The sequence below is a fragment of the Octopus bimaculoides genome, chromosome 1, assembly GCF_001194135.2.
Source record: "Octopus bimaculoides isolate UCB-OBI-ISO-001 chromosome 1, ASM119413v2, whole genome shotgun sequence".
In the NCBI taxonomy this organism is placed as follows: Eukaryota; Metazoa; Mollusca; class Cephalopoda; order Octopoda; family Octopodidae; genus Octopus; species Octopus bimaculoides.
Genome location: NC_068981.1, coordinates 33,108,655 through 33,123,699, shown reverse-complemented (window position 1 = coordinate 33,123,699; position 15,045 = coordinate 33,108,655). Strand labels below are relative to the sequence as shown.

Here is a 15,045-nt window from a genome sequence, read left to right as displayed (position 1 = left end):
AATAATTTTAGTAAGGAAAACTGTTCAAGGAAAGAATCAAAAAGTGTCTGTGAGGAAGGATTAACACGAACTGAGGCTTGTGATTCCTTAATTACTAATGAAGAAATTGGTAGAGTTTTTGAAGAAGAGCTTGATTTAATGATAAAAAATAATTATGATCTTACAAGATTGCTGAATGTGAACAGTAGGTTAAAAGATATTCTTGGCCCACTTGCTGCTCTGAAAGATAATAATATTTCTCAGAACATATGTGATACAGACTCTCGTTTTGCAAAATTGTCATTGATGATTGCAATCACAGGGAGAAAGCTACAACAACTTTCAGATTTTTTAATCAATGAAATTTCTTCAAAAGGTGAAGAAGCTGTATTAGCAGCCCTACAGATGCCAAGTAAGTTTGCATTTTTAATTTAACCCTTTTTTTTGCTACTCTTTACTCTTTTGTTTCAGTCATTTGACTGTGGCCATGCTGGAGCAACACCTTTAGTCGAGCAAATCAACCCCGAGACTTATTCTTTGTAAGCCTAGTACTTATTTTATCGGTCCCTTTTGCCGAACCGCTAAGTTACGGGGACGTAAACACACCACCATCGGTTGTCAAGCGATGTTGGGGGGACAAACACACACACATATATATACATATATATATACCTATATACGACAGGCTTCTTTCGGTTTCCGTCTACCAAATCCACTCACAAGGCTTTGGTCGGCCCGAGGCTATAGCAGAAGACACTTTCCCAAGGTGCCACGCAGTGGGACTGAACCTGGAACCATGTACTAATATATTTCTGCTAATATATTTTTTGCTAATATATTTCTGTTGAAATGCACAGCTTTTGTTTCAATTAGAAAACAATAAAGAATTCAGTAAAATCGCTTTGCCATTACTGAGTTGGTTTTTGGAGCATACATTAATACAAAATTTTTATAGACAGTATTAATTTAGATCACTTTAAAATGATTGTATTATAGGGATCATCTTGAGCAGGTTAATATAGTGAATATTAATGATAGCAAGGCAGCAAGCTGGCAAAAATGTTAGCATGCTGGGCAAAATGCTTAGCAGTATTTCGTCTGTCTTTACATTATGAGTTCAAATTCCACCAAGGTCAGTTTTGCCTTTCATCCTTTTGGGGTCGATAAATTAAGTACCAGTTGCGCACTGGGGTCAATCTAATCGACTGGCTCCCTCCCCCAAAATTTTGGGCCTTGTGCCTAGAGTAGAAAAGAATATTAATGACAATAGTAATAATTTAATGATGATACTTAAAAGATTGTCTTGCAGCAAAATATATATACTCACAACATGGAACAACAGTTAAGAAGTTTGCTCTACAACCATAAGGTTCTAGATTCACACTAACTGTGTAAATGCCCTCTATTTAAGTCAAAGGGAAATTTAGGAAGTGAAAACTGCATAGAAGCACATTGAATGTAGATATTATGTTCTGTATTGGTTATGTCACATTATATCCAGGCTGACTTGGTTGTTCTACATCAGAAGGTTGATAAAATAAATCCCAGACAGAGTAATGTAGTTGATGCAATCAACCAAAACTATTAAAGACAGTTTCTTGGCATGGTCAGATTCTAATGTCTAAAAGTAGTAAAATAATATGAAAATATAAAGCAGGTGCTGGTGCTTCTGTGTGGTGAGAAGTTTGCTTCCCAACCACAAGGTATCAGGTTTAATTCCATTGTGTGGTATCTTGGACAAGTGTTTTATACATTTAACTCTGAGCTGACCAAAGCCTTACAAGTAGATTTTGGTTGAATGAAACTGAAAAAATATTTTTGTATATATAGATATATATGATTGATATGTCTGTGCATACGTGCGTGTGTGCGCACATGTGTGTGTATGTGTGTATGCATGCGCGCTCTTGTTATGTGATTGCTGAAAATGAATGCCAGTCATTTCCAATATTCTGTGAAAACATGTTTGACCATGGGGAAATATTACCTTGCTAAGAAAAGGGTAAGGATTGGTGACAGGAAGGCCGTCCAGTTGCAGAAAATTTGTCTCAATAAACTCTGTCTGATTCATGCAAGTGTGTGAAAGTAAATATTGAAATGATAAAAAAATGATGATGAATATAAAAGGATACCACAGTAATAAGTATTGTATGATTCTGAAAGCAGTGTTGTAGTTTGGTGATAACCTTGATAGCTAGTGGCATCTTTATAAAATATATATATAAACACAAGATTTTAAAAATAGAAAGGATAATTTCTTACATAGACTTCAGACTAGAAATTTGATGGTAAATATAATTGATTATATAGATCATCAGTAATTGATGGGTAACTATTTAATCTATTGCTGGAGGATGGAAGACAAAAATAGCCTGCACAGAGTTTGAACTGAGAATTTATAAAGGGGGGATAACTGAATACAGTCAGATAATTTGGGCTATTACTCTACTGTTCCAACCATGCAACAGAGATAATCACCCCCGCCATCACCACTACTACCGTTATCATTATCACCGTCGTCGTCGTCGTCGTCGTCGTCGTCGTCATCATCATCATCATCGTTTTAACTTCCACTTTTCCATGCTTGTATGGGTCAGATGAAACTTGTTAAGGCAGTTTTTCTATGGCCAGATGTTTTACTTGTCACCAACCCTCACTTTTTTTACTAAGCAAGGTAATATTTACACTTGTCCTTCAAACAGTGAACAGATCAATGGCCAGCAGCTCAGTGGCTAGATATGTTTTCACAGAAGATTGCAAACAAATGATAGTGTTGTACAAGAAATCTGTTTACAATCAGCATGCATATGTTAAGACAAGGGGAACATGCATACACACACACACACACACACACACACATACATGCATACATAAATACATTTATGATGGGTTCTTTACAATTCCATCAACCAAGTTCACTCAAAGCACTGGTCAGCCTGAGATTATAGTAGAAAACACTTGCCTGGATTACACTCGAACCCAAAACCACATGGTTGCAAAGTGTAACACACCCACTCCTGCAACTTCATTATAATATAGTAATTATAGTATAAGTAGCGGTTGCCGACAAATTTTTCTGCTCTAAAAGGATTTTATCCTATATATGCTGTTTTATCAGTACTTACACATTGCAAAATATATCTTTCTTCTTATACTACAATACATTGCAATGCTTCAAAAACAAACTTATGTTTGTTTACATGTGACATAATATAGTAATTATGTTATATACTCTTTTACTCTTTTACTTATTTCAGTCATTTGATTGCAGCCTTGCTGGAGCACCGCCTTTAGTCGAGCAAATCAATCCCAGGACTTATTCTTTGGAAGCCTAGTACTTATTCTATCGGTCGCTTTTGCCGAACCGTTAAGTTATGGGGACGTAAACACACCAGCATCGGTTGTAAAGGGATGTTGGGGGGACAAACACAGACACACAAACACAAACATACACACATATATATATACATATATACGACGGGCTTCTTTCAGTTTCTGTCTACCAAATCCACTCACAAGGCTTTGGTCAGCCCGAGGCTATAGTAGAAGACACTTGCCCAAGGTGCCATGCAGTAGGACTGAACCTGGAACCATGTGGTTGGTAAGCAAATCTAAAGCTAATGTGAAAGTGTTGGGTATTGGGGCAAGTATTTATACATTCCTATATTCTTCATATTGTTAACCACTCAATTTAAGAGAGTAAATCTAATGTGCTTCTTCTGGGTATGTAACACAATGTGGCTATAGCAAGGCTTAGACTTATGATCATGTGATCAATTGTCCAGCTCTTGAACTAACATATCAATTGCACTTCAGTAACGTGTGTGGTGTTACTGCCATCATCATCTTCGTTAGTATATTTCACTCACTGAATCAAGGTGGCTTTTTCCTTTTCTTTTCTTGACTTTGTTTTGCAAATTACCTGGAGACCTCAATAGTGCTTGGTCTCATGAAAAGACTACCAAGTACACATTGTAAAGTGGTTAGTGATAAGATCAACACGTCATAGAAACCATGTGAAACCTGGCGTTGGGGCCTGCTGCAGCTCTGTGGGTTGTTGAATCCTGTGAAACTGCTCAACCCATGCCAGCGTGGAAGACTATGTTAAATGATTATAGTGATGATTATGGTTATGTTCTTGAGGAAAACACTCTGTTTCATATTTCTCCAGTCTGCTCAGCTGTAAATGGGTAACCCTACAATGGACTAGCCTTCTGATCAAGAGGAATATTAGCCAGCTTGCCTAGCCAACAGGGTGGCTTCATTCAAAAGCTAAAACGATGTGAATTGCATTGAGTCAAGTGTTGTATAACAACATCAAATAGTTTGGTCGATTCTGTGATATTGTGATATTCTTCAGTAAATTATGTACATGGCAAGGTAACGAATAAAATTATGTAAGTGTCTGAGAACCTAACAGGCCTTATTGTGATAACACAGAGCCAAGATTTACTCCACTGCAGATTTGCTTAAACCATGGCATCTTGGGAAAAAAATGAAGTGATGATGCTGAAAATAAGGCCAGTAATTGGGGTGATAAGCTTACATTGATGCATGCTTGTGTATGCAAACACACACAAATACCTCTCTCTCTCTTTTACTCTTTTACTTGTTTCAGTCATTTGACTGCGGCCATGCTGGAGCACCACTTTTAGTCGAGCAAATCGACCCCAGGACTTAATCTTTCGTAAGCCTAGTACTTATTCTATCAGTCTCTTTTTGCCGAACCGCTAAGTTACGGGGACGTAAATACATCAGCATCGGTTGTCAAGCGATGGTGGGGGGACAAACACAGACACACAAACACACACACACACACACACACACACATATATATATATATATATACATATATACAACAGGCTTCTTTCAGTTTCCGTCTACCAAATCCACTCACAAGGCTTTGGTCGGCCCGAGGCTATAGTAGAAGACACTTGCCCAAGGTGCCACTCAGTGGGACTGAACCCGGAACCATGTGGTTGGTAAGCAAGCTACTTACCACACAGCCACTCCTGCTTATATTTATTGAGATAAATTAGAATAAAGAGTAATAGAGAATCCAAAGAAACTGGTTATAGTTAGCATCAACAAATACAAACAATTAATGAAGTGGAATCACTTTGTCTTGGTGAAGAGGAGAACCTCTCCAATTTTACTTATTCCACATTAGTTTCTCTCAATGTTTCTTTTCTACTCTATGTACAAGGCTCAAAACTTTTGGGGAGGGAGCCAGTCGATTAGATCAACCCCAGCATGCAACTGGTACTTAATTTATCGACTCCGAAAGAATGAAAGGCAAAGTCTTTTCACTTTATGAACTTTGTACTCATGGTAGTGGTGGTGGTGGTGGTGGTGGTCATCATCATCATCAATTAACATCCATGTTCTATGCTGGCATGAGCTGGAAGGTTTGACCGGGGTGCATTGTGCTCCAGCATTGGCAATGGCATGGCCTTTACAGCTGGGTACCTTTTCTAATGTCAATCACGTTACAGTGAATGGCATTAGATGATTGTACATTAGATGATTTTTTTTGTGCCATTAACACTTACGAAATTGCCTATTAACTTGCAAGACAAGAAAGGAAGAAGAAAAAGAAAAAGCCCCCTGGGTTAAGCTGGGGAATATTTGAGAGGGAATAGAGGTGGTTTTATGCCAGATGTTGGGGTGTTAAAGTATGACAGAGAAACAAACACAGGTGTCTTGCTATAGCGAAGATACATAACAGCCTTGCATTATATAAGAAAATTATTATTATTAAATAAAGAACTTATTATTCTAAACCATAAGTCCATAGACGATGTGTCATGGCACATTAATCACCAATGAAAAAATTTAAAATATGAAAAAAACCCAAACATTTACAATGTAGTCTTGAAAACAAGGCTTCATATTTCAAGAAGTAAATGTGTGTAGCTTAGATTTATTTATATTCACTGGATAAAATATATAAATATCTTCTGTATTTTTTTATTATTTTTACTTTCTGAGCGAAGCATGCTAAAATATTTTTGTTCAGTGTCAAAAAAGAAGGAAAAAAAGAACTTCTGGCCAAGAACATTGAAAGAGTTACCTCCCTTGTATTGAGACTATAAGGAAATATGCGACATAAAGAGAAGACAAATCGCATCTTCTTTAATATTGTTCAGAAAATATTTAGTTTGGTAGTGCATATATGTAAATATATTTTAAATTTAAACTGTTCGATTGTAAACGTTTGCTGCTTTTATAAATTCAAAATATCTAGTAAAGTGCTACTTTTTTTCCCCATTATTTTGCAGCCTGTCATGAAAAATTGAAAGATATGAATGTAAACTTGTTCATGCAACTTTTAGAAAGAACAACTACTGCAGGGACAGCAAGTACCAACAGAAACCGTTTTAATTCCTCTGATACAGGATATTCAAAATTATCTTCAGAGGATACTCATTGTCATTACAGGGATGTTGTTGATCCTTTTAAATACACTGCAACAGAAAACCACCCTCAGTTGCAAGACTTATTGACGCCTAAGGATAGACAGAGAAAATCTCTGGAAAATGATCAATCAGAAAATCAGAAAAGTATAAAAAAAACTAAAATGAAGCAAAAACAAGAAGGGAAATTTACAAAATATCAACACCTTGGAACACCAGATGAAAAACTGTGTGCATTTATTGAGGAGTTAAAGAAAGAAGAAATCAAACCCAATAAAATAATGCTTATAGAAAACTTGCTTTCTAAATTTGGTAAAGATTTGATGAATCCACTCTATAGTTTGGATTGCAGTTATGAATTACCAGGAGGGAGCAATCAGTATAGTGCATCTTTTCACCTTGATGGTTTATTTATTGCTCGTGGCTGTGGAATTCATAAGAAAGACCTTAAGCACAAAATATATTCCAAAGTTTACGAATTGTTGCTAGCAACCCCGCTTGATGATATTTTAAAACTGAAAGATCCTGGACCTTATGAAGAACAAGATGTGCCTGAAGAATCTGAACCCTGTCTTGATTACAATGCTAGTGGAAACAAGATGGTTCCAGTTATCGTTCAACTCAAGAAATTTTTTGCTGAAAAAGTTTTCAGTGAGAATATTTCTGTGTCTGTCCTAAAACAGGCTTGTATGAAGACAGGGGGTAAGATAGATCTCGATTACAAAGTGGAGGACAAATTTATAATTCATGGACGCCCTTATTATAAAGGGACATTGAAGCTGAATGACATAATTCTAGCTATTGGATGGGCATTCAAGAAAAAGGAAACACGACAAAAGACTTATTTTAAAGCCATCTCAAGACTGCAACAATTGCCCCCTGAAGAAGTTGGTGAAGGAATAGAAGATTCTGATATACCAGAACCTGACACGGATGTTTTTAGTCTGCACAATACCATTCCACCTCTTGAAGAAAGATTCAGATCACTAGTTAAGTATGTCAAGAACTGTAATGCTCCACCTAAAAATAGCATTGTGTGCACAATCGACACTAAAGCAATTGAAGTTTTCTTAAATCCTACAGTGGTGTACCAACGTGTTGGCATTAACAACAACATTGTGAAGTGCATGCTATTTCTGTCTGATCAATTTATAGCTAGCGCAGAAAATAGCTGCAAGCGCGAGTCACAGGTGGTTGCCTACAATGCATCATGGGAAACATTAAAGACGTTGGATGTGGAACAACTGCTAAACCAGCGAGAACCACTTCAGAATGAAGATATTAATGGTGTGAATATTATTGAAGTTGTTATGAAGGGTAACCAAAAAATGTTACTAAATACTGAAACTCCAGAAACTGAATCCACTTCCAACAATGTCCCATCTCAGTCAACTGAAATATGTTAATTTCATGTATGTGTACAAGTACTAGGAAAGCTTTAAGCTTACCTTGCTGGTTTTGTGTTGTTGTTTGTTGTTGTTTTTTTTTATGTCTGTGAGTGTAACATTAGTAAGGATACTGAATCCTTGAATACAGCTGTTCATGATTAGTTCACAAATATCAAGTTCAATGAAATCCATAAGTGAATATGTTAAGAAAAATTAGCTATTGTTTAGCTGCAATGGTTAAAGACATTTTAGCCATGATATCTTGTTTTTTGCTCCCAAACATCGTACAATCAGGCCTAATCTCCAACATATAATTTCATTTTTTATGACTGTTGGATGTCATTTGGGGGTGATTCAGCTACTATTTCCCACAGGGCAACTGACCACATTTGAGGCTCCCTTAAAAAACAAAAACCTTCTCTTACCCGCTGTAGTACATTAATAGTCCCTAAATAATTTGCTGAATAAATAACAGTGTAGAAGATAATTATGTTATAGACATGCTTGTGTGAGCAGCTTTAGTTTCCAAGTAAAGCAAAAATATTTTTTATTTCACAAATAAGAAATGTTAACTGTTGGAAAGAAAGATTATCTGTCATTGGTAAATATTCTCTTTCATTTTACAATCTGTGATAGAAAGCTGTGATAAACGTACTTTTGAGTACAATGGTTTATGTTTATTTCTGTATATCGTAAAATATGGACCAGAATCTTTTAATGGCATACACTGGGAAATACTTAAATGAAATTTCAACTTTAAGTCACGAAACATTGTTTTATGAAAGGAGGAACTCAGTTCTTGCCAAGTACAGTCAGAAATGTCACCACACGTGTACCAAACTTGTGGGAATAAAATGTTTGTAGTAATGATGTTTTCTGATTCTTCAATGGCAGCTCCTCCTATTGTCGAAAAACTAGAATTCACAAATCTTTGAATTTTTCACTTGTCAGCAAAGAACATTTGTATAATTCTCTACAAAACTCAGGTGAGGCCTGCATTAGAGCATTGCTCTTACATATGGGACAGTGCTGTTGCTGTACATATAGGCCTCCTAGGTCACTTGACCAACTGGCATAAAGTTACTCACAGATACCTTCCAGTCTCTGGCCCACAGACATGCTGTCTTTTCTCTCTCTCTCTCTGCCTTCCCTACTGCTACTATAATGGCCTTTGCTCCCTGGAACTGTCTGACTTCATACTGTTTCTGCTCAGGCATTTTCATCCCCACATGTCTCTCCTCCTTCTATCACCCTTCTTATGTCCAACCCCAACAGACCCTGCACTAATGACTATGCCTATCTCTTCCTTCCTAGAAAGTTGGCTCTCTGAAATTCCCTCCTTGCTCATATCTTTCATATAGTTGTTGACTTGCAGAAGTTTGAGATGAACATTAATAGCATCAATCTTACCAATCCAGAGAGGGCCTATGGAAAGCCATGAGCACTGCTCAGGGATTTTACTGACCCTCAAGACTCAACATGTAAAGAAAGAAAATTCAATAATTCACATTTTTTTTTCTCCTTTTATTTAAAATACAACATGTCAGGGTTGATAGATAAAGTATCAATTCAACACTGATATCGTCATCATCATCACTGTCGTTGTTGTTGTTGTTGTTGTTATCATCATTGTCATTGTTGTCATCATCCCCCTCTCCTGCTTCCTCCTCCTACTCCTACTGTTACTGTTGCCTCTGCTGCTGCTGTGCCTCGGGTGTTAGTCATTGAAAATACAAGTTTCAAGATATGAATGATATGAGCTCTCTTTACTGTTTTCCACAGTAATAAAGCAACCAGGTTTTTTTTTTTTTTTTCTGGACAGTTAAGAATCAAATTTCCTTCACTGGCTTTAATGCCAAGCACTTGATTCTAATGGTTATAAATAATTCTAATTTTTCAATTACAAAAAAAATATATAAAAACAAAAAATAAAAGAATGTTGTCTCAGCTTCTTTTTTCACATAAAAAAAAAAATGTTTTTTTTTTATCAAATACAGTTTAAATTAAATTAAAATTATTTTAACACAAAATTTAAAACTGTACAGGTTTATTCTTCCTATTATTTATTTGCACAAATCTATATTGTTGTTTTATTGTTAATTTAATATTTGTTGTTTTTTAAATAAAGTTTTACCTCAATTTTGTTTGTTTATCTTTTTCTATTATCTATTGTGAATTGTTTCAGTCATTGAACTGTGGCCATGCTGGGGCTCTACCTTGTAGGGTTTTATTTGAACAAATGAAAACCAGTATCTTTTATCTTTTGCTTGTTTCAGTCATTAAACTGCAGCCATGCTGGGGCACTTCCTTGAAGATTTTTTTTTAGTCAGAATGATGTGGGCATCTCTGATGAGAACCCAATAAAGTTCAAGAAACGATTAAGGTTGTTCATTTCTTCAGTCTGCAGAGAAATAGCTAAAATTTGTGCTGTTTATAATTATACCATATCTATCTCGTTCATTAAATTATCTACATACATTAAATTATCTACATACATTAAATTATCTACATATGTACATAATTTAATGTCTACTTTATAAAAATAAGAGCTATTTGTTTCTTAGCATTAGTAGTTGTTATTTTTTCATTTCTTCAAACGGTGGTGCATCAGCATGGCCGCAGCTCTAAGCTGAAACTACAGCAAAATAAAAAAAATAAATAAAAAAGGAATTAACCCCAGTACTTAATAATTTTTTTGAAACCTAGTTCTTATTCTATCAGTGTCTTTTGCTGAACTGCTAAGTTATGGGGATGTAAGCAAACCAAACCCAGTTGTCAAGCAGTGGTAGGTGACAAAGACACACACACACACACACACAATTATATATATATATATATATATATATCTATATATATATATACACACACACACACACATATTTACTTCTTTATTACCTGCAGGGGCTAAACATAGAGGGGACAAACAAGGACAGACAAAGGGATTAAGTTGATTATATCAACCCCAGTGCATAACTGGTACTTATTTAATTGACCCCTAAAGGATGAAAGACAAAGTCAACCTCAGCGGAATTTGAACTCAGAACGTAAAGACAGACGAAGCCTTATGTGTTAATAATATTGGCATAATGACTCCCTAGACATAACAAAATTTGAAATATATATATATATCTTTTACATGTTTCAGTTATTAGACTGGCCATGCTACGGCACCGCCTTGTAAAGATTTATATGTTGCAGATAAATGATAGAAAGAAAAATATCTATTTGTTGATATGGCCTTTATTTGGTCGTTACAATGTAAGAAGCAACTTCTTTGAGTTGTTGCTGTACACCAGTAGTTCCCAAATTTATTCAGGCTGCCACCCCCTTGGCACCCAGGCCACATTCCCAATGCCTCCTCCCCCTCCCCACTACAAATATAGACCACTTTCTGCAGCAAATTCAAAACAACTGCATTTCAGAAATTAAACTTAAACCTAATTAGCCTTTTACTCTCGACCCCTGGACTTATTCTTTGGAAGCCTAGTACTTATTCTATCAGTCTCTTTTGTCGAACCGCTAAGTTACGGGGACGTAAACATACCAGCATCGGTTGTCAAGCAATGTTGGGGGGACAAACATATACACACGCACATACATATATATATATATAAATACATATATACGACGGGCTTCTTTCAGTTTCCGTCTACCAAATCCACTCACAAGGCTTTGGTCGGCCCGAGGCTATAGTAGAAGACACTTGCCCAAGGTGCCATGCAGTGGAACTGAACCCGGAACCATGTGGTTGGTGAGCAAGTTACCACACAGCCATTCCTGCGTCTATTAATTTTTTTTTTTACGCCTATCATCCGATCTTGGCCACCCTATTATCATCCCCAAATTTTCTTCAATGCACCCCACCTCCACTGGATATTTCCACTGCCCAGATTATTTGCCTTTCAGTTATCCATTCTGTAAGTAGTTAGATTCATCTTTTGTTGACTGCTAGAAGATGGGTGTAAGGTGAGAAATGGGATTTACCACTTTGTGTTAATAAGCACAGAGTAAAAATTGTGTAGTCGCATGGTGGTAATTCATAAGGGATAGGAAAAAAAATAGAGATGCGCTCTTTGGTGCAGGCACCCAGTGAATGAGGTAGAACCGATTTGGGGTTCTGTATGTATTATTACTACCGATTACATAAATCCACAACTCATCGATCTGTATCTAGTTTGGCAAGTGCCAATGCACAAAACTCTTGCCTCTTTAATCATTCTATTCTGCAACCCCATCCGCGCACACACACACACACACACACATACACACACACACTCACTCATCACACATTCAAATATGAATTAGAAGCCGTGCTTGTTTGTAAACATTATCGACACACATACTCGATGTACGTTGCTAGCTTGTTCGTCTGTAGTATGCCCAGTAGCCGGTGGGGATGACTCCCTCAAAGTACCGAGTGCTAAAACATCTGAAAGTCATAGATAAGCGTCACAACTCTCACCGAATCACATTCAGGGGCAAAGGATATCGATATTTCGCCATTTTTGGTAATTCTCGATTTCAATCATTTACCAATGATCCTATAATAAGGGGCTTGATGTGGCTCAAATATAATAAATAACGAACGAAATTTGCGACTATTATTTCGCAAAGAATCTTTATTTATTGTAGTCATAATACAAAATCTTGGATTACATCATACATTATGTGAATTTCCAGACTCATCAGGCATTATTTAAACATAGTCAAGCCGTGTTTAGCCGACTAAGTTCGGCAAATGAAGTTTGAAGTTAAAGTCTGCTGTACATACATACATACATACATACATACATACGTACATACATACATACACACGTTTTTGACTGTAACTTCGAAGTTTCAGCCAGTTAAGTCATCGTTAGACTGCAATGCATCATCATCATCATCATCATCTACCATGGACGTTAAATAGCGATAATGAGAATCTAGCTATAAAATATACGTAGCCTGGAGATAAGGTAGAAGTAAGAGATTTGCCAATATTCTGCGATGAAAGGATTTGAAGCATTACTAAGCAGTTTGTCAGTACGAATCAAGAAGTTGTTAGAGGCAACGTGTTTCCATAACGACAGTAGAACACTTACCCTCACCATATAGAAAAGAGGTTTTAAAGAGCTACTTGGAGAGATTTCCGAATGTAGCGAATGCTTGCGAGATAGAAAAAAACTACTGTATTGTAGATCCAACAGGTGGGGGTAGCTACTGAAATTGATAGCTGTGCAGATCAACTAATGATGTGAAGGCATGGGGAAGTGGCCAGCCATCAAGGAATGAAACATCCGGGTTCAGCCCGTCACTCGCATAGTCAATTAAATAGTTTAGGGCGACGATACATCAAATGGCTGACGTAAAAATATCGTCATCAACAGTCACACGAACAAAGGAAATGGTCTAGAAAGATGCATATACAGAAATATAAAATTAATGGAAAACATATGACACTAATGGAAAGAGTTTTAGCTCATCTAATTAGGAACTGAATAAGCTTATGCTTAAATGAGATGCAATTTATGTTTTTGCCGAGCCGCACAAATCTAATTGTGAGACAATTACAAGCAAGATTTTTAGGTTAGTATAAGCCATTACATCTAGTATTTGTCGATCTGAAGATCTTTGATAGGGTTCTGCCTTCTGTAGTCTGGTGGTCGTTAAGAAACCTAAGTGTAGATGAATAGTGAGTGAGAGCCGTGCAAGCCATGTATAGGAATGGCAACAAGTTCAATAAATGCAGTTGGGTTTCAATGGTTCTCAGTCCTTTCCTATTTGTCAAAGTTCTCTAAGCCATAATAGAGTTGTTAGGAAGAAGACGTATATTTGCAAAACTCTTTTTATAAACAAAATATTTATCTTTTTTCGTGCACAAAGAAAAATGCTGTTGTTACTACGAACGATAAAACACCGAGAAAGTTCGAATCTTAATGTTTTTGGTGTGATTTTAACAGCAGTCAGAGTGTGGTTAGCTGCTTGGTGTGCTACTGGCCTCTAATGTCATTCGTCCTCCGATTGTTCATTGCGTCTGTTGTCAGCTCGGGTCAGCTGCTGTCCGCCGTCTGTGTTGGCCGTCTCCTATGGTTTCTGTCATTGCTCTCTCCAAATTTTCTGGTTAAGTAGCCAAGGTGTACCGAATTTATACTGGTGATTAAGCTCAGAAAAAAGGGCGCTAAATGATGATATCGTCGCTGGAGCCTTTTCCTCGCTAAGTCATAATTGATTAGGTTTTTTTTTTATCACGTGGGTAATATTTCAACGAATCACGACATCGGGTGTAATGATCTGACTGCTGTCTATTCCCGCTACAGAGTAATTGAAAACTGGATCCTATAGGGGATTCTGTATAAACTCTGGCGTTCATTGCTGAATCTGTGAAGGATTCTGAAAAATTCTAAAGTGGAAGCAAAGTCGAGAATCGAAAGGCCCCAATATAATGATAAATCTAGCGAAAACACAATGTCTGGTTAGCAGGAAAGAAGACAGAGTTTTACTGTCATTAGAAAGGTGGCCATGCTTGATATGTGGAATAGAAGAAATACATATGGTGGACCTTAGTCGACTATGGTCGCATAAGATGTGCAGTGGGATCACAAGCAATCCAACAGAAAAAAAAGAAGAGTACGTATGTGGCAGATAGTATGAAAATACTTTCAAATGCTTAGAAGGTTCCTTTGAAGTAGTCGATATCTTCTCTTACCAGGGTAATCTCATTAGTAGTCGAGGTTTGCTTTTCAAAAACATAATAGATTGAGAGCAGAGTGGCGAAATCTTAAGGGATTATTACTTCTACTGGCAACAATGAGACTCTCGCTTTGCAGAAAAGTGACGAGAGAAAAACTGAGTAAAAGTTGAGTTAAGTATATAGTATGAAAGAACAGGGGCTGTATTGCTACGGAAATGTGATACATATGGGGAATGACAGCTGGAGAAAGTGCCAAGCAATGAAAAAGAAATAGGTAGAACTGGAAAAAGCTGATATCAAAATGCTGATCATTACTAAGAAAATGTTAAATGGTCGTGACAAGTGGAGAGAGATAATGCTGAAGAAGACATTTGTAACCCATGCAAATATGGGAAAACGGGCATAAAAATAAATGTAATAATGGCAATAATGATGAAACAGGTATATACCGCTGAGCTTGTTACCATGGGATCTCGAACCTTCGACATAATATTCATGACCCTAGCACCATAACAACAAAGACTTGCGCCTTCACACAAATACGCACACACATACATATCTCATCATATGTATGTATGTATGTATGTAT

General features: G+C 36.7%; 1 protein-coding gene across 1 annotated transcript; it reads left to right on the top strand.

Annotated features, from left to right (window-relative positions):
* The first annotated feature begins 6 nt into the window (after positions 1-6).
* On the top strand, positions 7-9,922 carry LOC106875970 (uncharacterized). The gene is made up of 2 exons (XM_014924312.2): positions 7-391; positions 6,261-9,922. Exons 1-2 carry the CDS (start codon positions 139-141, stop codon positions 7,799-7,801), a joined length of 1,794 nt encoding a protein of 597 aa, XP_014779798.1. The 5' UTR covers positions 7-138; the 3' UTR covers positions 7,802-9,922.
* Positions 9,923-15,045: the final 5,123 nt, after the last annotated feature.

Coding starts and splice junctions, on each gene's coding strand:
- LOC106875970 (XM_014924312.2), top strand. CDS start 139: ATGATAAAAAATAATTATGATCTTACAAGATTGCTGAATGTGAACAGT. Junction 392..6,260: donor AGCAGCCCTACAGATGCCAA/GTAAGTTTGCAT, acceptor ATTATTTTGCAG/CCTGTCATGAAAAATTGAAA.